We start from the raw sequence: 24,083 nt of genomic DNA, 5'->3' as shown, positions 1-24,083 counted from the left end.
CTGCTAGCTGCAGAATATACTACAGAAAACTAAGCCCAAATTCTGAGCTGCAGGCTATTCCTGGTATGACTGGGAACATCATGGGAAAGCAACTAAAAATCTCTTCAATTCACTATAAAATTGCCAGTGTTGGCAGTCCTGCAATTCTTATCGGATTGAGCTCTCAGGGAAATTTCCTTTGACACCTGAAGCCAGAACCATGCCAGTATGAACTTTCAGAGCACACAGGAAATGAAGAGGCATGCACCAGCCCTTTCAATTTTAGATCATTAGATGGGCATTAACTATAAGAAACTTAAAGAGAGACTGGGGTTTTCAATGTTGCTGCATTACGGATTTAGCTGTAATGAAGAGACTTTTTGCCACATTGCCCTGAGCATCAACATGGGGTTTCCCACACATCACGCACTGCCGAAGATGGCAGCATCTGCAGAACTGCCAACCCCAAGCATTAAAAAATCGTGTGTGCCTCCCCGCCCCCGAAATCAAGAGATAGGCTCCAAATTCATGAGATTTTAATAATAAATATTGGGTTCTTTTTGTTTGTTTTCAGGTTTTGGAGTCTTTAGTGTTGACTCAGGTGACGTTTCCTAGTTTTTCGCTGCAGCCAGGAGCACTAGAAACTTAAAAATTAAAAAAATACAGCTGAGATTCTCATGTGACTGCAGAAACTGGCTATTTAGGGAACAAAAGGCCATTGTGAGTTGCCATGAAATCATGAGAGCTGATAACTCTGGGTCTGCCGTGCAAAGCTAGAGCTCCTGGTGCCTCCCTGCGCAGACGGATCAGGCCCTGCTGAGCCCCAGGCTTCTGCAGGGAGCTACACTGGGCCCAGGCCAGCTGCTGGGAATGGCCAGGTGCCGATGCCAGGGAGGAGGGGACGGGTGGTGCACACAGCCCCTGCGCTGGTTCCACACGAGGCGTGGCTCTGCTTCTGTAAATCGGCTCGGGCCCAGCCAGCAACGTCCCCGAAGCCGATCACATCCTCCTCCTCATCGCGACATGACGTCACCCGGCCCCGCACGACGTCACGGGCGGTAACAGGGCCATGGCCTGTGACTCAGGTAATCGCTCTCCGTGGGACAGCCTCCATCCCTGCCGGGCCCCGAACCCCTCAACTCACCCCGCGGCCCGACATCCCCCCACCCGCTTCCCAAACTCACCCCGGGGCCAGCCACCGTCTGCCGGGCCCCGAACCCACCCCGGAGCTCACAACTCCGGCCAGAGCCCCCCACCACCTCATGGAAAGGGGGCCCCGGCGCCAGACCCCAGAAACTTCCCCTCCTCCCAGCTGCTGCCCGCGGGCAGACTTTAAACGGAGGCCGCGTCTGAGCCGGGCGCCGACGCGCCAGGCCGCGGTGGTTGCTATGGGCAACGGGCGCATCGCTCTCTCTCGCTCCTTCCTGTATTGATTCGAACGGGGCGAGCGAGCGAAGGGCGGCCGAGCAGGCTCCCGTGATGCACCGCGCGGGGAGGGGGCGGAGCCGCGGGGCAGCGCAGGGGCAGGGCAGGAGCGGCCGCCATATTGGGGGACCGCTGCGGGCTGAGGCCGGTGGAGTGACAGGAGGAGGCGGAGCAGGAGCCGGGTTGGTCGGGCAGGTGAGGGGCTGCGGCCGTCTGGCTGGGGGAGGCCCCATTCCTGGGGCGGGGGGCCCGGGCCCCCTTTCCATGAGGTGTGGGGGGGCTCAGGCCGGGGGGGGAGGGCTCCCTGAGCTGTGGGGTGCAGCGGGGGGCTGAGATCCAGTCACGGTTCAGCCTGGGGGGCAGGGGGGGGGGGGTCAGTTGTGCCAGGGCCCCGAGCTCGGCTCTCCCCCCTCCCCCCCGGAGTGGCGGTGAGCCGGTGAAATGGGGGGGCTGGTGCCCGGCAAACGGTGTGCGGGGTCCCGAGTTTGTTTGAACGGGCCTAGCCGGCCCTCCCTGGAGCCGGCCCTGGACCTGGCTGGCAGATGTGCTGGGGCCCCCTTAGTCGGCCTGTCTGTGCACGGAGCTGCTCCACCAGAGCCAAGGCAGGGTCCCCGAGCGCTTCGGGGCCGCTTTATTTAAGACTTGAAATGCACAGAGTTCGTTCTCCGCTCTGCACTGTAATCCACAGGGCTGTTGGCTGTCTTGGCAATATCACTGCATGAAGGTTTTCTGTAACTGGGCTCATGTCCCATAGGCATCAAGGAGGGAAAAGCGTATGCTGGTTCCAAGTGTGGTTTTGGCAAGTGCTTTGGTGTCACTGGCCGTCGAATCCAGTTTAAGAAGGAGCTGACTCTGACCAGTGTGTTAACACTATTTTCAAATGCAGATCCTTCTGTAGTGAGCCTGGGACCCTAAAATCGCTATCTCTTGCATTTTTGGCATCCTTTGTGAAATGAAATTGGCCAGGTGCTGGTGGGACAGGTATCCCTGTTATGAAAAATATCAGCACATTTGGTGCTGGCTGGCATTTTAGTTGGCCATCTTGGCAGAAAGACCAAGGCTGGACTGAGCCATGGGGGACTGGATTTGCTCCTTAGACATAGAGATGGGGCAGTGTGAGGGGAAACTTGTGCTACTGCTGTCTGTACTGTACCTATTCCATAGACAGAGGAGTCCACTGTCCAAGAATATCTAGCCAGCACCATTCAATAACACAAAAATATTTCATTTTTATAGGGATGCTGGCAAAATGGATAGGCTTAAAATTTAAGCTCTCTTAAAATAGCTGTTAAAATATTGTCACACTGGAATATCTATTAGTCTCCTTGACAAAGGCAACACACTTAGTGTGTTGGATTTGCTTGACTGCATGTATGGTCTTCTGCTGGTCTCATTTCTATTCTAATCAGTCCTTGTGAACAATGGGTAGATCTTGAAATGTATTATAAGAATCTAGATAGATCCTTGAGTAGATGTATGGTGCATCCATGTTACAAGAGAAATGAAGTGTGGTGTGTGTGTGTGTGTATATATATATATATCTCCAAACCAAAACAAAGCTGAGAGAAGTCTATTATGAGACCTTCCTATCCAGCCAGGGTACTTCAGCCTGACTTGGAAAGAGTCTGTGTTAGAAGTGAGAGGGTAGCTCGGTTTCTGTGTTCTCTTCAATTCTTAGTTTCATTGCCAAAACTGCTAATAGTGGTTGTAATTCTGATGGTGCTTTTCGTGATGTGAACACTTGTTCGCTGGGGACTGGACCCAAAATCAGTTCCCATAAACCACTGAACAGTGATCAGAAGGCATCAGCATAGTGTCATTAACTCCTAGGCTGTATATAAACAAGCAACCTAGAGGTAAAAGACTCTCTAGCTTTTCCATACTTGAAGAAGAGCTCTGTGTAAGCTCAACAGATATCCTCTGCTGGTGAAAGAGGCAATTACCTCATCCACTTTGTCTTATTGTCAGTCTCCTTACTAACCATTTTCCATTCTTTCATTTAAGGTTAGAATGTTGGGTTTTTTAAAAGACATGGTGCACATGTTCTGTAATTCACAGGTCTAGAAAACCTAAACTCAGCTACTTTACCTCTTACAGTGGAGGGAGAGTGTTCCTTTGGCACAGCCACTAAAACTAAATGAAATCTATTAGATGATCTTGGAGGAATCTGACAAAGCCCCAGTCTTAAAACATTATTGCTTAAATGAATTTCACTTGATTTGTAGCGCTCTGAAGGCACTGTGCTCACTTTCCTGGGGGCAAGTGCTGAGTCTTATTGAAATAGTGTGTTTAATGAAGCACAATGGTTCATGTTTAAGAGTAATTCCCATGCTGGTAAGTTTCTCATATTTAAAAATTGTTTTATGTACAAATAGAATTTTGTGCATTTATGAATTGAGGCTTCTGCATTAATATAAATGCTGTGATTTTTTAATTATTCTTTATGGATAGAACTGGATTGCACTCTAAGTAGTTAAAACATCAGGTGTGTTGCTTGATCTCTTTTTTTTTTTTTAATGAATTGCTTTTCAGCAAAATTCTGCAAGTGAACAGACTTAGTTCATTTTAAAATTTTGGGTTAGATTTGCAGGTGTCTGGTAAGACTCAATTACAATACAGCAGACGTGTTTTCTTAGGTTAGTGCTGTTAATAGGTCCAAGTACTTTTTCTCATGAGGCATTAGAAAATGATAAAGTACAAAATATAATTGTCTGAGTAAAGACTTGTAGTGCCTTCATAGAGCTCATCTCTTACAGTATATGCATACGAATACAGTGAGTGTTTGGGATAACAGTACTATCCGACTTGTGGGGTTTGTATATAAAACTCTGAGAGCAAAGACCACATATGGGAGCTGTGGCGTTTAAAAAACATAGATCAGGGGAGATTCCAGTAAAGCAAGACAATGTAGTCCTAGACAGATCAATCTCCTGGGATGTCCAACCCAGGAAATAATGTTTCCTTCAAAACATGGCATCTCTAAGATGCATGGTTTTCTGTGCAGTAACTGTTTTTTTCCCCCTCCCTCAATCTCTGTCAAAGTACTTCTGGAATATTCGTAAACACAGGCTACTTAAAAAGTAAGCTCTGTATACTTGGTAAATAGGAAACATGCTTCATGTGACTGTGTATAGTAGCCCTTCTCTCCTCCTGCACCTCACCCCATCTGTAAATCCCTATTATCTGAGTTTGTCACTTAGATGGAAAACTCCACCTTTATTAAAACACATTATCCCTAAAGTTTATAATAAAATCACACAATTCCCCTGGGAGAAATGGGATTGTACTGTATACAGCAAAGACCGTCTCTGTAGTGTTTGCTAGTCTATGACCAAAAAAGAAGCACATTAGCAGTTTGTTTTTACTCGCCTTGTGTCATTACTCACAAAACTTTCATTTCCTTTTTTTTCTGTCCAGTGGCTTATGCAAAATGTTTTTGGGTGGGAGGTGTTGACGTTAATTTCCTAGTGGACAGGTGTCAGTATCAGTAAAAACAATTGCTGTCGTGTTTGGCACCTTACTTCCCACGCTGACAGTCTCAACAAGGTCCAAGGATTGAAGGGACATAGCGACTGAACTGTAGAGTTACAGTTATGGAGCAGCATGATAGAGGCTTGGAATGTCATTGCCCGTGTTGTATCTCTTTTATGGATAAATGGGACTGACTTACCAGTCGGGCACCATTTACTAATGACATGGATGGAGTGGTGAGAAGTCAAATTAAAATCAGAATCTCTTATGTTTAATTACTGTCCCCTATATGTCCTGTAGTAATTCATATGGACCCAATTTCCTCATTACCTTGTACAGTCACTTACCACTTGTGGAAAGTGGTAGCATGTTACATCCATTTTGCACTGGTGTAAATGACTGTACAAAGGGCAGGCAACAAGGTGTCTGGTCCATTAGTTGGGTAGGTCTGGATGGTGAAGAAATTGTCTATGAAGACTGGTGATATCAGGACAAGCATTTGCTTTCTTACGTGAATTGCAAAATAGGAATTGATCCTGATTTTACTGCTCCTTTGGTTAAAAGTCAAAGCTTTGGCTGTGTCTACACAGTTTTGTCGACAAAAGTCAGCTTTTGTCAATAAAACAGTGGAGGTGTCTCCTGCTATGCTGACATAATAAAACCACCTCGACTACAGGCATCGAGCTTTTTGCAAAGAAGTCAGACTGACGCAGTGTCGGTGTAGACACTGAGTTGCTTATGTTGCCCTAAGTGGCCTCCAGGAGGTGTCCCACAATGCCCATTGTGACCATTCTGGTCACCAGTTTGAAGTTTGCTACCCTACAGCCAGGTAAGCAGGCATATGTTATTTCCCTTTAAAGCCCTGGAAATGTTTGAAATTCCTCTTCCTGTTTGCTCGGCCTGGACAGCTCACAGCATCTTCCTAGCTGACCATGCCAGCTCCCTGTAGCAAATGTATGCTTCATGCAGGGACACCGGAGTTGTTGGATCTGCTGCTTCTGTGGGGAGAGGATGCTGTGCAGTTGCAGCTCCGCACCAGCTGTAGGAACTTTGATACCTACAGGCAGATTGCTTGTGGTGTGGAGGAGAAGGGGCATGAAAGGGACATGCAGCAGTGCTGTGCTAAGATCAAGGTGCTGAGACAGGCATACCAGAAGGCAAGGGAGGCCAACAGTTGGTCTGTTGTATTGCCAAAGACATGCCACTTCTACAAGGAACTGCACGCAATCCTTGGTGGCAACCCCACCTCCACCGCCAAGAGCCCCATGGATAGGGGAGGGGCTGGAGGCAGCAGCCAGCAGAGTGGATCCTGAGGATGAACTGGTGAACGAGGAAGTGGAGTTGGAGGAGGATGAGGGACAGGCTACAGGGTCCTCTGGTGGTGTGGCAAGTCAGGACCTCTCTTTAACTCTGGAGGGGTCTAGCCATTTCCAGCACTCTGGCTCTGACGCACCTGATGCAGGAGAGGGGAGGCTCCAATAAGTACTTATTGTGCTTTGATACTGCAGAGAGACATGAGATAGAGCTCTGTTTTCTGCAGGGTAGAAGAAGGGTAAGTGATAGAAACAGCTAACATTAGCACTGTTTGCATTTGCTTTTCATTCCCCTGTGTAGCTAGGCAGAGGGGACCTGCGGAAAAGTTTGTTAATGCACACCAGGATGTCCTGGGAATCTTCCATAGAGATCTCTAGGAAACTTTCCTGGAGGTACTCTGCAATCCTCTGCCAAAGATTCCTCGGGAGGGCTGCCTTGTTTCTTCCCCTGTGGTAGGAAACTTTGGCACGCCAATCGGCAGTTACTTCTGCAGGCACCAAAGCAGCACACAGGCGAGCAGCCTACGGACCTGGTCTGAAGCTGCATGCATGCAGGAGCTGCACCCTTGCATCTTCTGTTATCTTCAGGAGCGAGATATTAGCTTCTGTCTCCCACGCCTGTAGAAAACAATGCCAGTATTCAGAATAGTGTCCCTAGGCGCTTGTAGTGATCCCTCTCGGAAACCGCTCCCCCTTTTGTACCATCTTGCCCCTCCCTGCTGAGGCTGAGTTCACCATGGTTAGAGTTCTTGCCGTGGTGTGTGCCTGCCAAGGGAAAGCGAGAAAGTGGTGTATCTAACTTATACAAATCAAGGCTGTGAGTGCACTCACAATAGTGCCTCTGTCGATTGTTTCTTTAGCGTCTACAGATGTGCTTTTGAGGATCTCCTTCTGCCCAGCAGCGGAGCAGTTCCATCTTATAAGGAGATGAACCCAGAGGAGTAAGGAAGATATGTTTAGGAAGGTGCTGCAATCTTCTGATGCTGCTGATTGTGAGCAAAGAGCATGGAGTGGACAATCAATGAAAAACTGAAAGTGGATAGCCAGCAGAGGAAACAGGCAGGAGCAGATGATACAGCTGCTCAAGGACCAAACTGACATGTTGAGGTTCCTGTTTGCGCTGCAGGCTGAACACATCCATGCTCACCTACCTCTGCAATCTGTACAAAACTACCTTCCATGCCCTCCCCAAACTCCCCTCCTCCCTCCCATTCCTTGCATGTTCCTAGGCTGTCACAGTACCCACTGCAATCTACCCCTAGGGACATGTTTCCAGCTGTGAGAGCCTCATCTCATAAACAGCGGTTCACTGTTATGTTCGTTGTAGGGAAACAGTTACATTTGTATTGCTGTTTAATAAAAATTTTCTTATAAAAATAAAATCTTTTTCTCCTACAGATGGTGGTTGCTGCTGAAGTTCATACACAGTAGCAATCAGTACATTTGCAGACTCAAATTAATGCTTACACAGCAGTCATTACAAGGGTCATTCAACAATGTTAGCAAACAATGCCTGGCTCAGTGCACTATAGAAAGATACATTACTGGGGCTCATTGTCATAATGCTCCTTCAAAGCCTCCTTGATTCAAATAACCTCTGTTGTGCCACTCTAACTGCCCTGGTATCTGGCAGCTCAAAAGCAACTGCCCACCAATCCTCCTCAACACTCCACCCCTCTGGAAACTTCCCCTTTAGCTTCACAAACGTTATGCAGAGCACAGCAGCTTGCTATGACTATGGAAATATAGTCCTCGTGGAGGTCTAATCTACCAAAAAGGCAGCGCCAGCGACCCTTTAATCTTCCAAAGGCACACTGAATTGTCATTCTGCACCTGCTAAGCCTGTTGAAGCACTCCTTACTGTAGTCAAGGTTTCCAAAGTAAGGCTTCATGAGCTACAGGAGCAAGGGTTGGAGTGGGTCTTCCAGGATCACAGTTGGCATTTCCACATCCCCAATTGCAGTCTTCTCATCTAGAAAGAGAGTCCCTGCTTGCAGCTTTCTATACAGGCCAGTGTTCCTGAAGATGCGTGTGTCATGCACCTTCCTTGATTACGCCGTGTTGATGTTGGTGAAGTGACCCTGGTGATCCACCAGCGCTTGCAATACTGTAGAAAAGTAGCCCTTTCTGATGATGTACTCTGTTGCAAGATGGTCCGGGGCTGAAATGGGACTATGTGAGCCATCTATTGTCCCGCTGCAGTTAGAGAATCCCATTGCCACAAAGCCATCCACTATTTCCTGCACATTGCCCAGAGTCATAGTCCTTTGTAGCAGGAAGCAATTAATGGCCCTGCACGCTTGCATCATTGCAACACCCACAGTGGACTTCCCACTGATTCACGACTCCAAACTGATTCAGGACTGATCAGTAGCTGTCTGAAGTTGCCAGTTTCCACAGAGCAGTCACCACTCACTTCACCACTGTGCGGGCAGCTCTCATTTTGGTGTTCTTGCGCCGTAGGGCTGGAATGAGCTCTGCACACAGTTCCAGGAAGATGGCTTTGCGTACCAGAAGTTCTGCAGCCACTGCTTGTCATCCGTACCTGCATCATGATGCCCTTGGTGCTTGTTTCCTGAGTCCAATACTGATGGTCCAGCCTGTGCAGCTGCTCCGTGAATGTCAACAGCAATCTTGAATTGTTTCTTTCCATGGCATTTGCAGAACAGACACCACGGTGTCATTATAAGATTTGCAGCTCATGAAATACTTCAGGATCAGCCGTGTTGTGTTCATAATGCTCATCACAAGACTCGAGAGCAGTGCAGGATCCATGCTTTCAGACAGATGGTGGGTGCACAGTTTACAGGCGTTGTTGAAAAGCGGTGTCAAGTGTATTGCAAGTCCATGGAATGATGGGACAGAAAATTGCATGATGGGACTGTGAGCCTGCCCTCACGAAGCACTGCGATCCATTCCCAGAACACCCAGGACCAGATGGTGGCGAGTTGCACAGTGGGATAGCTACCCATGATGCACTGCTCTCTGATGCAAGAGCACCAACTATGGACATGCACCGCCGTCACAAGGAGGATTGTGTAGATGTGCAAAAGCGATTTAATGACAGCGGAGGATGATTGCTGATGTAACTGAAGTCGATTTAACTTCGTAGTGTAGACAAGGAAAGGAACTTCCCATTGTCGTATTGTTTAGCCAAGTTGTTCTCTGCTCATTAACACCTCTATATTGGAAGGATTTAATGTTGCCCTCACTGTTATATTTCCTTGATAAGGAAACTTGTACATTATCAAACCTTTTATTAAGCAGGTGCAAAGTTCTTTCTGTGCATCAAAAGGCCATTGGTTCAAATTCTGTCAAACCTTGGGTCTGTACTAAGCTCTCGTGTGGGGTATATTGCACTGTTGAAGACACTGTTCTTCATATCTGACTTTTCATCAAAGTCCTTTGTCCATTTCTGCTGGAAGTGATAGATCACTTGGAGGAAAAGGGGAAATAATCCCAGTGTCTAGACCAATATTATTTTTCAGTAAAATGGGTTTAATGGTGTTTTTGTGTGAGTTGTTGCTGGTAGTTCAGGGTCTATTGTACTCTCAGCATTTACCGACTATATTGTCAATCTCTTTGAGAGAGAGGTAGTGAATGAAAAGCTGCTATATAAATCTAAAATAACATATAGAATTGCTTTAAATGACAATCAGAATGTCTAATCAAACCATAGTTAGACCTCTCCCCACATGGGGAATAGCATCTGAATGTGCACAATAACGCTTAAGCTTTCTTTTTTTAAAAAAATTGGCAGATACCCTGACTTCTGTTTTGAATTTTACGCTGTTACCCTTATGAAGATAGAACATTTGTACGCTTTCCGCCCTACCTTCATTCTGAAGTGCAGTAGTAATGGAAAGCTTTCTGACTTGTGATAAAGTTTCTCTGTCTTATCTATCACAGGGTCTTATACTTCTGGCCATCACTGTGATATCGGAGAATCTTCCTTGTAAAATCAGTAGCATTAGCAAAGTCCCTGGTGGGCTCCATGGCAATCACTTCTCTATCTTCTGAGTAAAATTCTGCTTGGGGTAGGGTTTTTGTTCTTGATTTGTTTAGATTTTATTAACTTCTTTGTGCTGGTAGGGATTTATTGGAAAGGAAGGGTGTTAGTGTTCTATGTTTCATTCTTAGGGTGTAAAGTCTCCTTCAAAAAAGAAGGTTTTGCATCCTTTCCTAAGGGAGGTCGAGCTCTGGATTAGTCTGAGTGCCTTTAGAAACTTGTTCCACAGTCAGATCATCTTGACTGAGAATACTTAATCTTCAGCTCTCACACTGCTTCCTCCTGGACTTGGTGAGACCTGCCTTGTCCTAGAGGAACACAGCTGTCACAATGGTTCATAAGTTGTAATTCTGTCTTTAACATTGCTGCGGCATGATCTATTAATTGCTTTGAAAATTAGGAACAAAGCCTTTAACTGGCATCAGAGCTGACTGGGAGGCAGTGGAAAGACTTGAGCGTGGGCCAGATGTACTCACAGTGGCCTAACCCATAGGGAAGGTGGGCATGTTCTGTACCAGATGGATCCTATGTACTGATGTCACATTCAGCTTCAGATACGCTGAATTACAGCCTGTAAAGTGCTTTGAGCATCTCATGTGGGCAGTGGTATAGAAATGAAAATGGTGGCAGCAGTGGGCTTGTATATGGAGATGTGCATCATTTGTTGACTTTCTTCCTGTTTGTTGCAGCAGACTGATTACTGGCTAGACTTCATGAATAGAAGGTCCTGGGACTGTTAGACTCCCCAACCCCTCTTTCCACCATGGACCAGGATTATGAGAGACGTCTCCTACGCCAGATCAACATCCAGAATGAAAACACAATGCCTTGTGTAAGTCTGCAAATTTACAGTGTGCTTACTGATTCTCCTAGTGACTTAGCCAGGCTCCCCGCATCCTCCCCCAAAAAAGGAACAGACTTTATTCTGTGAGCTGTAATGTGCTTACTTTACTGTCCTTCAGACATGGCTAAAATTTCTAGCTTCCTGTTTGAGCTACTTAATAGCACGGAGACCTTTTTGTTATAAACTAAACACCTTTCATTGAAATGCTCTACTGTCGGAGTTTCTAAATTGTCCTGGGAAACAATTGGTCAAACAACTTCATACCTTGGCTTGATATGTCAGCTAAAATTTGTTAAATCTCTTTATGTGTATAATACTCAGAAACCTAAGTGGAATTTTAACATCTTTATTGTTCAGTACTTGACATCAGGATACTACGAAACTACATAATTTCTTTAGGTACTCCTGAAATTTAGACAGTTGAATTTTTTTAAACCATCAAATTTTCTGAATGCTGGGGGTGAACAATAGTTGGACTTGAGATACATGCACATCTTCCCCAGCTTTTCAGTATTGTATTACACCATAAGAACAGCAATACTGGGTCATACCAATGGTCCGTCTAGCCCAATATTCTGTTTTCCGACACTGTCTAATGCCAGATACTTCAGAGGAAATAAACAGGGTAGTTATTGAGTGATCCATCCTCTGTCGTCCAGTCCCAGCATCTGGCAGTCAAGAGGCTTAAGGCTCTCCAGAGTATGGGGCTGCATTTCTGACCATCTTGGCTAATAGCTGTTGATGGATCTGTCTTCCATGACCTTATCTAATTTTTTTTTTTAACCCAGTTGTAGTTTTGGGCTTCACAACATCCCCTGGCAATGAGTTCCACAGGTTGACTGTGTGTTGTGTGAAGTACTTACTTTTGTTTGTTTTTTTTATACCTGCTGCCTATTAATTTTGTTGTGTGACCTCTAATTCTTGAGTTATGTCGAGGAGAAAATAACACTTCCTTTTTCACTTTCTCCACACCAGTCATGATTTTATAGGCCTCTATCTTATCCTCCCTTAGTTGTCTGTTTTCTAAGGTGAACAGTCCCAGTTTTTTAATCTCTCTTATGGAAGCTGATCCATATCCTTAATCATTTTTATTGCTCTTCTCTGTACTTTTTCCAGTTGTAATATATCTTTGAGCTAGGTCAACCAGAACTGCACACAGTATTCAAGTTGTGGGCGTATCATGGATTTATATAGTGGCATTATGGTATTTTCTGTCTTATCTATCCCTTTCCTAATGGTTCCTAACATTCTGTTAGTTTTCTTGACTGCTGCTGCACACTGAGCAGATGTTCTTCAAACAGGGTCCACTGTAGATGTGTCTGTGCCCCCATGCTGCTGATTGAGGAACTTTGGTAATAATAGGTCCCATTTATGCATGTGCTACTCCCTGCCTGCTACGGAGGCCAGCCAGCATGCATGGGCATTCTGTCCTCAGTTCCCTCTCAACTGCCCCTGGCTAGAGAGGAAGCTCAGAGCTATCCATTCATGGATCATTAACTGCATTTAGTTTTGTTAATTTTAGCTTCCCTTGAAGCTTTTTTCCTTTGTTACCTTGTTTGTTTTTTGTTGGCCCTGCCAAAAAAAAGAAAGAAAAGAAAGAAGGGGTTTGCTTCCTGCCAACCCTGGTGGGGGACGGAGAAGGATCCCCCTGGACTAGGATATGCCTGGCTCTCCAGGCGCCAAAAAGTGCCTCAGCTGCAAGGAATCTATCCCAGTGACTGATGGGCATTTGCAGTGTGTCCGCTGTCCGAGAGAAAAGCACAATCCACAAAGCTTGTGGTTGGTGCCAGCAACTAAAACCTAGGTCCAGGAAAGACAGAGAGTTTAAGCCTCAAACTCCTGTTCATGGAGTCGGCTCGTCAAGCCCCAGAGTCCTGGCGAGAACTCTGTCTCCAGCCTTCTACTTCAAAGACAGGTGAACCCAAAGAGATGAACCACTCGCTTAAGACCTCTAAGAAGAAGTTGGTGAGTCCCATCAGCGAGCCCCGATCGAGCCAGAAATGATCTCCAGCTCCCTCGGTATCATTGGTACCGATGGCGACGAAGCAAGGGCATGCACAATACCGAGCCAACAGAGCAAGTCAGTCTGAGCAAAGACCCAGTGGGCACGGGCAAAGAAGTACCAGTACCACAGGGGCGCGAAAGGCATAGAAGATCCACCCCGGGGGACAGCTACGTCGGCACGGATATTGGCACCAGCACCGACCCTGGTGCACATGGCACTGACGGATCGTACAGCCAGATACTCCATCGGTGCAAGCTTCTCTGTACCGACACTATCTGTATCACCAGATTTCCGATGCATGACGGATCTCTTGGTGTCTGACACAGTGGACTTGCCCCTACTCAATACCAGGCCCCCACCCCGCCCTGGGCAACAAGTTCTCCTAAAGAATTGGACTCCCTGACATCTCCATGCCATGTAGTGCCTTTTCTCATTGTCTGAGTCGGAAAGTGAGCAAAAGGACTTGGGTTCCCACCACTCTTCTTACCCACCATATGGGACCCAATCTCACTATGGGCACCAGGCATATCATCCATCCAACCCTCAGCTTCCATGGCTTGGCCAACCGTTGTACCAGCCCCCTACCCTCAGTGGCCATACTGGCACTTTGGCAGGTTCAGAGGCAGCAAGCCTCTGAGGGCCCTAGCATGACATGCCAAGGAGACACCCTCATCAACTGTGACTTCAAAGGCTTCGGAACCCTCTGAACAGCTGGGGGAGGAAGTTGGGATGGAGGCAGAGAAGGAAGATTCTCCTCAGGTTAATTTCTCGTTGTCCTCACCCAAAGAGGTGGTGATACCCCCTCACCATCCATGACTAATGCTTTTAAATCATTCCAGGACCTAGCTCAGAGGGTGGCAGAAGCCCTGCAAATACAGCTGCAGGAAGTGACTGAGCCTCACCATAAATAGAACATTTCACATTCTTTCATCTCTGCCAGAGTGGCCTTCCTGGTTAATGAGGCACTGCTGGACCCTGCCAAAGTCATATGGCAGACCCCTGCATCCATTCCGCCAACATGCAAGTGGATGGACAAAAAGTATTATGTGCTGTTAAAGGACACGGAATTTCTATTTTCCCACCCGCCTCCCAATTCCATCATTGTGAATGTGGTTAATTTTAAGGGCCAGCACTAATCTAAATCCAGCGCATATGATGGAGATGGGAAATATCTAGACCCATTTGGCAAGAAGGCGTATTCATCAGCCACCCTCCAGTTCTGCGTAGCAAATTACTAGGTCTTGCTGGCAAAATACAACTACCAGATGTGACCTGTCTGTGCCTAGGATAGACCACCTGAATATGCCAAGGTCAAGGCAGGCTGCGAAAGGCCAGCACTGGTGGGCGATACTGAAGTCAGACTTCCCAACCAGCCACAAACAATGCTTCTGATTCCCGGCACCAGTTATCAAGAAGCTAAAACAAAAATATAAACAGCCCCTTTACTGCATTTTAGTCTCTGGCTCCCAATCAGCCACTAGGTCCAGTAAAGAGATAAGTTATTTAAAACTCTGTGCCATTTACCAAAAAGGTTCTCCTGACCCCCAAAGGGTCAGCCACAGTACCAGATCAATAGAAGTTTGGATCTTACCCAAAATAACACACTGCCAGTCAATCCTTTAGTAACTGAAACTAAAGGTTTATTATAAAAGGAAAGAAACAAACTATAAGAGAAATGTTAAATGATTAAAGCAATCAGATACATACAAATGATTGGAAAGTCCATATATATCAGGTTTCCACTAGAATTGTGGAGTTTGCAGGCTTGTATAGTCCCTCTGGTGTACATCCAGTACCTGGATGGGTCTCAGTCCTTTGATTCACAGCTTAGTTGTAGATGAGTTGGTTGATCCAGATGTAGATGAAGATGTGGATGTGGTCTTGGTGCAGCTGCTTTTTATGTCACTTGGCCTTTGCCATGCTGCTTGTGGAAATTTACAGGAATAAGATGGAGTCCAGGGTCACATGAGCAAGTCCTGGTGACTCATCAGGTATATCTCTGGCTTCTCCGCCTGAGCCTATTGTACCTGTGAATTTGCTTAATGGGCCATTAAGCAGGCTAGTGCTGTTGCCATCCCATCTGGGGTGTTACCCAGAAACACAGCACAAGTGGAAATACAGATATATCAAACATATCCATAACTTCCAACATACGTATAACACATGCACATAAACACTGTCATCTTACTTAGCAAATTATAGCCTTTCTAACAGTAGCTGACATGGCATATCATATGAATTATTATGATTTTGACCTATTGATGTTAAATAATATCATAAATGGTCCCCCTAATCCAGCCAGCGTCACATCAAAATAATATGAAACTCAGTCCCTTTATTGAACAGCTCCAAGACCCCCATAAAGACCAGTTCAAGGCCATAGAACTATCCATGATGACTCCATGATCTTTCTTGAGTGGTCACAGGTAATTTTAGACCCCATCATTTTGTATGTTTAGTTGGGATTATTTTTTCCAACGTGCGTTACTTTTCATTTGTCAACACTGAATTTCATCTACTATTTTGTTGCCCAGTCACCCAGTTTTGTGAGATTCCCTCATAACTCTTTGCATTCTGCTTTGGAATTAACTATCTTGAATAGTTTTGTATTGTCTGCAAACTTTGCCACCTCACAGTTTACCTCTTTGTCTAGGTCATTTATGAATATGGTGAACAGCACTAATCCCAGTACACATCCCTTGGGAGATGCTGCAATTTACCTCTCTCTGCTGTGAAAACTGACCATTTATTCCTATCCTTTCCTGTCTTTTAACCAGTCACTGAGCCATGCAAAGACCTTCCCTCTTGCTTACTTTGCTTAAGAGCCTTTGGCGAAGGACCTTGTCAAAGGCTTTCTGAAAGTCCAAGTACACCAGATCCACTAGATCACCCTTGTCTATGTATTTGTTAAACCCCTTAAACAATTCTAATATATTGGTGAAGCATGATTCCCCTCTACAAAAGCTGTGTAAAGTATTCTTCGGAAATCCTTTGGGAAAGACTTTGTGTTGTACCCCTTAGAGACGTGGCTCAAGCATTGCATTCCAGTGGAAGGGGCTCGAAGGGGCTTTAACCCACCTTTGTGCCTCCCAGATTTGGGGTGCCTCTGAGGCCCTGGGGTTACTTAGGCTCAGCTGGACCCAAGGGATACTGCAGGCTGTGGTACCACCCTGAATCGCCATAGTGCTGTGCCATGGTGCTCAGTATTGCTAATTCTTGTCATTTTATTGTGACTCTTGTGATATTTGATGTGCTAATTAGCATCCCTGCTCCTGGAGACAAGTGATTACATGAATCTTGGCTTTAATGCTTAAAAAGTCAGTTTCTCACTCTCATGTTTGCAGAGAAAGTCTTGAAAACGTGACTCAAATGCACCCCAGCATCACAAATTTTAATTTGGTGTAAAAATCTGATTATTTTTGAACAGTTGGGCTTGGCAGTACTGTTGTTTCCAGTCCCTGGCGTGCCACTATGGTGGGCTGTAAAGAGAAGCCTGTAGCTTCCTTACACACCCCCTGTGCAGAAAGAATTATCCCCCAGCTAGCCCCCAGTGCTTTTATGGCCCTGGCTTGCTGTGTCAGGGCCCAAAATTGCACCTTCTGTCTCTGCTTGGATAGGCCTTTAACACGTTACAAGACTGTGACACAATCTAATCCATGTAATCCTTTTTATGTCTTGCTACTTCTCTGGTTTTGCTTTGCCTTGGGAAAAGTGTAAATATTCTAAAGACTGTGATCTCCAGATCTTACTGAGACTCGGAACAAAGACTACTCAGCTGATGAATGATGCACATAAATGGCTTTTAACTGAAATAAAGCTCCCACAGGAGGATTAGTATAATTGGTTCCAGCGTATATCTGCTAACTCCATAATATCTTTTACCATTCTAAGAACTTAAAATACACACTTAGCTGTATCTAGTGTAGTCCTGCAGAGATTCCACTTGAAGTGATTGATTTAGGTTCAGTGCGGAATTTAAATGAAAATTGATGCTGGGTGCGCATTGAAGGGACATTGCTGTGTTACACACGATATCTCTAACAAAGCCAAGAAATATATAGGTAAGGTCCCTTTACATGTCATTTACAAGGGCGTTCGCATTATGGAGAAAATAAAGAAATGCTAGAAAAGCAGGCAGTAGTGATAAGATGATATTTTCCCACATCACACAGTAGCTGTGATTCTGCTTCCATAGCAATGCCAAGAGGACCTGGAAGCATTGCAGTATTTACCTGACTTTATGCTGTCTTCACTGTGCCCACACCCACTCCAAACCAGGGCTCCTATTCATACATTCCAGCAGACCCTCAGCTTACTAATGGCAGCAGTGTTGACTGAGCGATTGCTTGTTGCTGGTTGGCAGAGATCACACTAGACAAAAGGCTTAGGGAGAAGCAAGGTACTGGGATCTCCCTGTGTGACTCTCAGCTGGGCTCAAAGGGACTTGTGTGACAATTGTTTGGATAATTGTTGCTGTAGTTTGCTGTTTCCTGGTTCTCTCATGTTTACTTTTTGGGAACTCAACTCTCATGTTCTGGAAGGACAGAAAAAAGACGGGGCACTGAATACCTGCCACCTTATCTATAACATGTTTTGTGTGTGAAATATTCCTTTCAAGTGCAGTACACTGTATGTTCACATGAGATGAAATAATGCCAGAGTTGCTAATATTTGGGTCTTTCAAAGCAACAAGGGAAGGGAATCCCATCATGCCACCATTTCACAAACAAACACCGGTCCCTGCCTTCAGCTGCCCAGATTTCAAACCTCAGGACAATTGGCCAGAGCATGCCAGCTGATTTCAACTGTGGAGAGGGAGCGTGTGGAGACAGTGGGTTCTTTAATTGCTTCTAGCACTCGTCAGTGGGAATTGTGCTTGTGTAAGGAGTGCTTACTAGGGCTGCAAGGTGACAACCCATATGTGCTGTCATTCCAGGTTTATTTGGCCCTAATAAGGGCAGATTTCCGGACTGTCTTTCAGAGTCCACTGTGAGCCAACATTTTTTCTACCTGGTTCTTGCAGTGTTTGTTTCTCCATATGTGACTTTTTAAACTTCAGGTAACTGAGATGAGACGAACACTGACGCCTTCCAACTCTCCAATGTCCTCCCCCAGTAAACATGGAGACCGTTTCATTCCCTCAAGAGCTGGGGCCAACTGGAGCATTAACTTCCACAGGATAAATGTGAGTATTGCCTCCGTCTTCCACAGCACAATGTATGCTTTCCTTGCGGGAATGGGGAGTTTGCATGGAGTTAAAGGAGATCGTTTGTCAGGAAAACTACTTCAGAGGACTAGTGGAGTATTGCCTTCCCTCCTCTCCCCCCACCTCACTGCTTCACCTTCTGCTCTCCAGCTCTTTTGCTGCTTCAGTATTTGATGCCTCAGAGTCACAATCGATTGTGGACCTCCTAGTGCACTGTGACTCCATGTCTGCAGATTTTTCAGGATGGTGGTTCTTGTCCCATTACTGTACGGGGGAAGAGAAATGAATTTTGTGAGATCTTTGTTTGCAGTGACTGGGGTGATTGTTAGCTTATATTTTTTCCCCTCTAGGAAAATGAAAAGTCACCAAGTCAAAACAGAAAAGCAAAGGATGCTACCTCAGACAATGGCAAAGGTAGATGTGTTTTTGTACCACTTGTTCTTTTGTGTCTAGCTTTTAATTTGAGACTGAAGTCCAGTCTACAGGTCAAATATAGCATGGGCAGCAGCAGTGCAAGAATCTCGCTTGCTGTCAGCTATTGGGCCTCCGCCCTGACCCAGAGGCACCATCACAGGAACTATAATAGCGTGGTCTTTGTGCCCATTCAGTCTTTGCCAATAAGAAAGCCAGTGGTGTTGGTGCCTTTGTGATGTGGGCACTTCTCCAGTAAGAACCAGAGTGAACCCAGCTCACTTCAGATAGGACACTGAACCAGTGACTTAAGTAAGGCTTTGTGTCCCTTTGCTGCTCCCTTGAGCTGCCATCTCCTGGAAATGCCTGTTTCTGCTGAATACAGTTTAGGATTAGATAAACAATAAATGGAGCTGTTGATGGCCAGACGTGGCATCCTCTCTTTCTCCTGGACACAGGCTTCAAACTTGAGGGGCAGCCTGCTTGATTGGGACACTCTGCTCAAGTGCTTGTTTGTGTGTTCATACAGATGGCCTTGCTTACTCGGCCTTGCTAAAGAACGAACTGCTGGGAGCAGGGATTGAGAAAGTGCAGGACCCTCAGACAGAGGACAGGCGACTGCAGCCATCCACGCCGGAGAAGAAGAGCCTCTTCACGGTAAGTTTGCCTAACAATGCATTCATTGGTCTGCATTGTTTACGGTTCAGTTTGTAGAGGAGTGGGTGTTCTCCAAACATGCTAGTAGGTGCATAGCATAGTAGTTATATCAAGAAGTCTAGCCAAGATTTAAAGTGAGTCATCAGTAGTATGGAATGACTAGGGTGGTTTGTATTAGTAACAAAATCCAGTGGATGCTCTCCACCTACTCCAGAGACAGCATGAGGAGCTGCAGACCTCCTTCTTACTGAGTTATGACAGGCTTTGAAAGATTGTTTTGGAAAAGATGTGGGCAAGTCAACACATGGTCTTGATGTGTCCCCTAAACAAAGGAGAGATTTTGAAATTCAACAGAAAATCGTTTCTCAGTATTGTGTAAGAGCAAGTTTGAAAGGAATCTTTAAGGGAAGGGGCTGAAGAGGGTAGAAAGTAAAACAGCGGGACCATTATCGTGCAGGGTTTTGGAGGGCCCTCTGCCTAGGTAATGTATGTCAATTAATTACATTGTAGGTAATCTTGTAAACCTCTGACACGTCGGGACCTGTACTGTGTGGGGTTTCTTTGTATCCAATGCTTTCTTCTTTGTGCAGTACTCCCTCAGCACCAAACGCTCCAGTCCAGATGATGGCAATGAAGTTTCTCCATATTCTCTATCACCTGTCAGCAACAAAAGGTAATGCTGGCTACCTACGGGTATCGATAAACTGGGGGCTGAAGTTCTTAAGGAGCTCTCTGACCAATTTCATCATTGGTTGCTAGACACCTATGCGATGTCAGGAGGAGGAGTCGGCAGCAAGAGTAGTCAGACACCTAAAGTGCAAGGATCCCATCTCTGTGCAAACATCCTTAGAAATACAGTAGATTCCGCTTGTTAGCAACCTCTTGGTTCCCAGCAATTGCTGTTCTTATCCAGAGGCTGCAGCCAGGGAAAGCAGTGCTGGCATGTGCACGGTACTTCTCCCTGCACACCAGCCTGCACCTGGGAGGGGAGGTTGTGAGCAGGGCCTCGGGGGGCGGTTTGTGGGGCTCTAGCTCAGAAAGGAAGCACTGAGATGGGCCAAGCCTGGCCCTCTGGTGCCAGGGCAGGCTGCAGCCTGGAGAGCACAGGGGCACTGTGCAGCCCCTTGAACCCTTATTCCTGTGAGAAGCCCAGCATCCGGCTGCAGCACCACCTGCAGCCTCTCCTCCCAAACAGCAGAGATGTAAAAAAGCAGCATGCCTTTAGTATCTGAACCCCATTAACATTATAGTCTAATGCTGCGGTGCCCAAACTTTTCCTGTTGCGTCCCCCCTTACCAGTAATGGAATCTGTCCATGGGCCCCCCTCCCCATTACTGCACAGTTGCAGAGGCGCTTGGGCTGAAGGTGGAGGTGGGAGTGGAACTGGGGTTGGAGGAGCTGCTGGGGCTAGAGGTGGAGCTGGCCTGGGTGCTGAGTGGGAATGAGGGCAGGGCTGGGGCTGGAGCTGGGCTCGGGGCGGAGCGGGACTGGGTGGCGCTCCCTACCCACTCCCAATGGGGGCTGGCCTGGGCCCCTCTCTGTGCCCCCCACAAATGTTCCTCCATGTCCCCCTGGGGGGGTGCACCCCATGGTTTGGGGACCACTGGTCTAGTATGATGGGATTGATTCCCAGCCAAATGTTGCTATTAAGCAGAAGTTGTTAATATCAGGAATGTTATTAAACAGGCTCTGCTTTTTGGGCAGCTTTGGCATGGCAACTTCCCTTTTTTCATTCCGTTTCCATTACTTCCCTCTAGCTGCCAACTCAGGTGGGTTGCAGCACTGAAGGAGGATTGCTATCTCTTTCCATCTCTTCATTTCTGTAGAAAGGCTGTCATCAAATACAGAGCAGGAATTTCTCTAAATCTGCTGGTACCTTCAACGCCTCATCAAAATCATGTATCTGTTTGTGTACACAGTCAGAAGTTGTTAAGATCACCTCGAAAACCCACAAGAAAAATCTCCAAGATTCCTTTCAAAGTGCTGGATGCTCCAGAGCTGCAAGATGACTTCTACCTGAACCTAGTGGACTGGTCTTCTCTCAATGTTCTCAGTGTTGGCCTTGGTACCTGTGTTTACCTATGGAGTGCTTGTACTAGCCAGGTAAGGCATGGCCCTTTCTTTGCTGCTTTGAGAGAAAAGAAAATGGACTGCAGGTCAGTGGATTGAACTTTGTGTTTCATGTTCTACTGCAGAAATCTTTCCAGTACCCTGTATCACGTTTGCAGTGCATCATTCTAGTGCTGTTCCTTCCAAATCCCTAATCTGCAAGGCAGCTAATCTCATAGTATCAAATTGATGCCTATTTATTCCTAATTTTCATTTTATTTCCTACATTTTCAAGGTGACCCGACTGTGTGATCTGTCTGTGGAAGGCGATTCCGTGACATCAGTGGGCTGGTCAGAACGGGTCAGTATAACCCTACCACACAGATTGCTGAGACGTGATTTTCAAAGATGCTGAGCACCCAAAGCTCCCGTTGACGTCAATTACATTTGTAAGAGCTCAGCGTTTCAGAGCGTCCGATCCTATTCATGTCACTGGAGGCATTCCTTGGCCGATAGGAGTACACAAAGTGAGAACCACGTACATTAAGTCTCACACAGCAGTGTGCAACCCACGACCTCAATCAAGAGAGGCCAAAAAGCATCCATTTCTCTCTGCTTCTTTTTATTAAAACCTAAGATGTACGCACTTGAGGGAATTTTTTTTCCCAAAAAGCACCTTGCCTGGATAGCAGGAATGGACTTGAACTGGTCTGTGAATGTAGAACTGCATCATAAATGGACTACAAATATCTCGATGTGAGTGAATCATGCTCTTGTATCCTGCTGTGCAGTCACTGCCGTGCAACTCCCTGGGACTGCTCTTAGATTGAGGTTACAATCTACAGTTTGAGATGCTCTGCATGACGTGATGTGCTTGGTGTCTTTGCTCTAATAACTCTCCATAGTCCTGTCATGCCAGACTTGTCTTCCTTATTCCAGGGAAGATTTGGAGTAAAAGAGCCAAACGTCGTCCTAAAAAAAACCCTTAGCTCACGCAGCCAGGACAGGTATTCACTGTCACTTTAGCAAGACTCACCTGGACTTTACAGTGGGAGATAAGGAGTCAAGACTGACTCCTGGGTTCTGTTCCCAACTCTGCCAATAACTCACTGTATGCTGTTGAGCAAGTCACTTAATATGTGTGCCTCCGTTTCCCCTATCTGTTAAAACATCTTGGGCTATAGGAGGTAAAAAGATGTAATTAGCTAATGATGATAAAAATCTTAGCGGGCCTTGAATAGAAGGCGCACTATAAAGAAGTGCCAGTATTATCTGTCTTTAAAGGGTTCTGTTGATCCTTCTCCGTTTTCATTTCTACAGCAGATTTTTTAATTCTTATGTGTTAAGATATTGCTGAAATTGAATCTTCATTCAACTCATTGCTGATAAACAGATGGAGTTCCTCTGTGCAGGACAGATCTTACAAGATGTGTAATCTCCAGAGATGATACTCCTCCTCCCCCATTGCCTTTTAGGGACTCGGAATCTGTTGTGCGGGTTTTGGGTCTACTCATTGCCTTTATTGATTGTAGGTTTTCTTTTTGTGTATTTAGGGGAACTTGGTAGCAGTTGGAACTCACAAGGGCTTTGTACAGATTTGGGACGCAGCTGCAGGGAAGAAACTATCCATGCTTGAGGGTCACACAGCCAGAGTGGGTAAGGAGGAACAAGAGGGCTGAAGAGAACCATTTGAAAATGGCATTTGCTAATGTAGAAGAGGGATCTTTAAAGCCATGTTAATGTTGGAGTATTGCTAAAATGTATGAGTCAAAAAGGAGTGTGGGACTTTCACTGCCACCCCCACACACTGCTCCCTCCTCAAGCCTTCTATGAGAGAACTTTTTATAGAAGTTCTTTTAAATCGCACTGCCCTGCTCTTGGAGATGGTGATACCATGAATCATTGCCACATACAGCTATGGAGGGTGGCGTGTGATGAGGCATCCTAGGTGTGTCACGTTAATACACCTTGTTGAACGTCTTTGGTTTCAACCCTCCAGGCTGGCTGCTTGAGGTTTCCAGTTCATCCCACTTCTCTGGGAATAGCTTTTACAAGGAGGCAATATGCACTGGTGACCAGGTCAGGGGCTGGGAGTCAGGACACTTCATGAGTTCTGCTTCTATGTCTGCTACTGACCCCAGGCAAGTTGTTACACCACTTGTACCTCAGTTTACCCAGCTGTAAAGTGGGGGTAATATGAACTTACATAGGGTTTGTGTTTGTAAAATGTTTTATGATCTTCAAACAAAAGTTGCTCAAGAAGATTATTTGTGTCGTCATCCCCTGGCTATAGTGGCTTGATACGTGGGCTAATCTTTCCCCTAAGAAACCTGCACTGAAAGCTGCATGGAATTCTCACTCTGTTCCTTTGCCTCTTTACAGGCGCTTTGGCATGGAATGCAGACCAGCTTTCTTCAGGCAGTCGGGACAGAATGATCCTTCAGAGAGATATCCGGACCCCACCACTACAGTCTGAGCGACGGCTTCAGGGCCACAGGCAGGAGGTGTGTGGGCTGAAGTGGTCCACAGACCACCAACTCCTGGCGTCAGGTGGAAATGATAACAAGGTATAGTACTGATTGCTGTTGGGGTGGGCCTTGGCCTCCTCTCTGAACCTGCACTCCCAATCTTAAAGTTGCCGTCTTTCAAAGATATGTCAACTTGTGATTCCAGCCGCGCTCAGTCTTTTTTTGAAGATTCCTTTTGGTTACTAA

The 24,083-nt window shown here is 46.1% G+C and overlaps 1 protein-coding gene across 3 annotated transcripts in view; it reads left to right on the top strand.

Annotated features, from left to right (window-relative positions):
• Window positions 1-352: 352 nt before the first annotated feature.
• Window positions 353-24,083, top strand: part of FZR1 (fizzy and cell division cycle 20 related 1) — a 30,841-nt gene continuing 7,110 nt past the window's right edge. Inside the window, exons 1-10 of one of the 3 annotated variants that reach the window (XM_067557398.1) lie at window positions 353-1,064; window positions 10,887-11,029; window positions 18,106-18,231; window positions 18,603-18,666; window positions 19,193-19,320; window positions 19,911-19,993; window positions 21,240-21,423; window positions 21,665-21,730; window positions 22,923-23,025; window positions 23,752-23,936. In XM_067557398.1, the coding sequence (XP_067413499.1) occupies window positions 10,961-11,029; window positions 18,106-18,231; window positions 18,603-18,666; window positions 19,193-19,320; window positions 19,911-19,993; window positions 21,240-21,423; window positions 21,665-21,730; window positions 22,923-23,025; window positions 23,752-23,936 (1,008 nt within the window). In that variant the 5' untranslated portion in view covers window positions 353-1,064; window positions 10,887-10,960. Of the gene's footprint in view, window positions 1,065-1,519; window positions 1,600-10,886; window positions 11,030-18,105; window positions 18,232-18,602; window positions 18,667-19,192; window positions 19,321-19,910; window positions 19,994-21,239; window positions 21,424-21,664; window positions 21,731-22,922; window positions 23,026-23,751; window positions 23,937-24,083 lie in introns of those variants that run through there. The other 2 variants (XM_067557396.1, XM_067557394.1) reach the window with 2 other exon arrangements.

Source organism: Emydura macquarii, unplaced genomic scaffold, assembly GCF_026122565.2.
Source record: "Emydura macquarii macquarii isolate MOO-44397 ecotype Brisbane River unplaced genomic scaffold, CSIRO-AGI_Emac_v2 contig_306, whole genome shotgun sequence".
Lineage (NCBI taxonomy): Eukaryota > Metazoa > Chordata > Testudines > Chelidae > Emydura > Emydura macquarii.
Note: the sequence above shows the minus strand (reverse complement) of the source record. Positions and strands in the feature narration are given on the sequence as shown.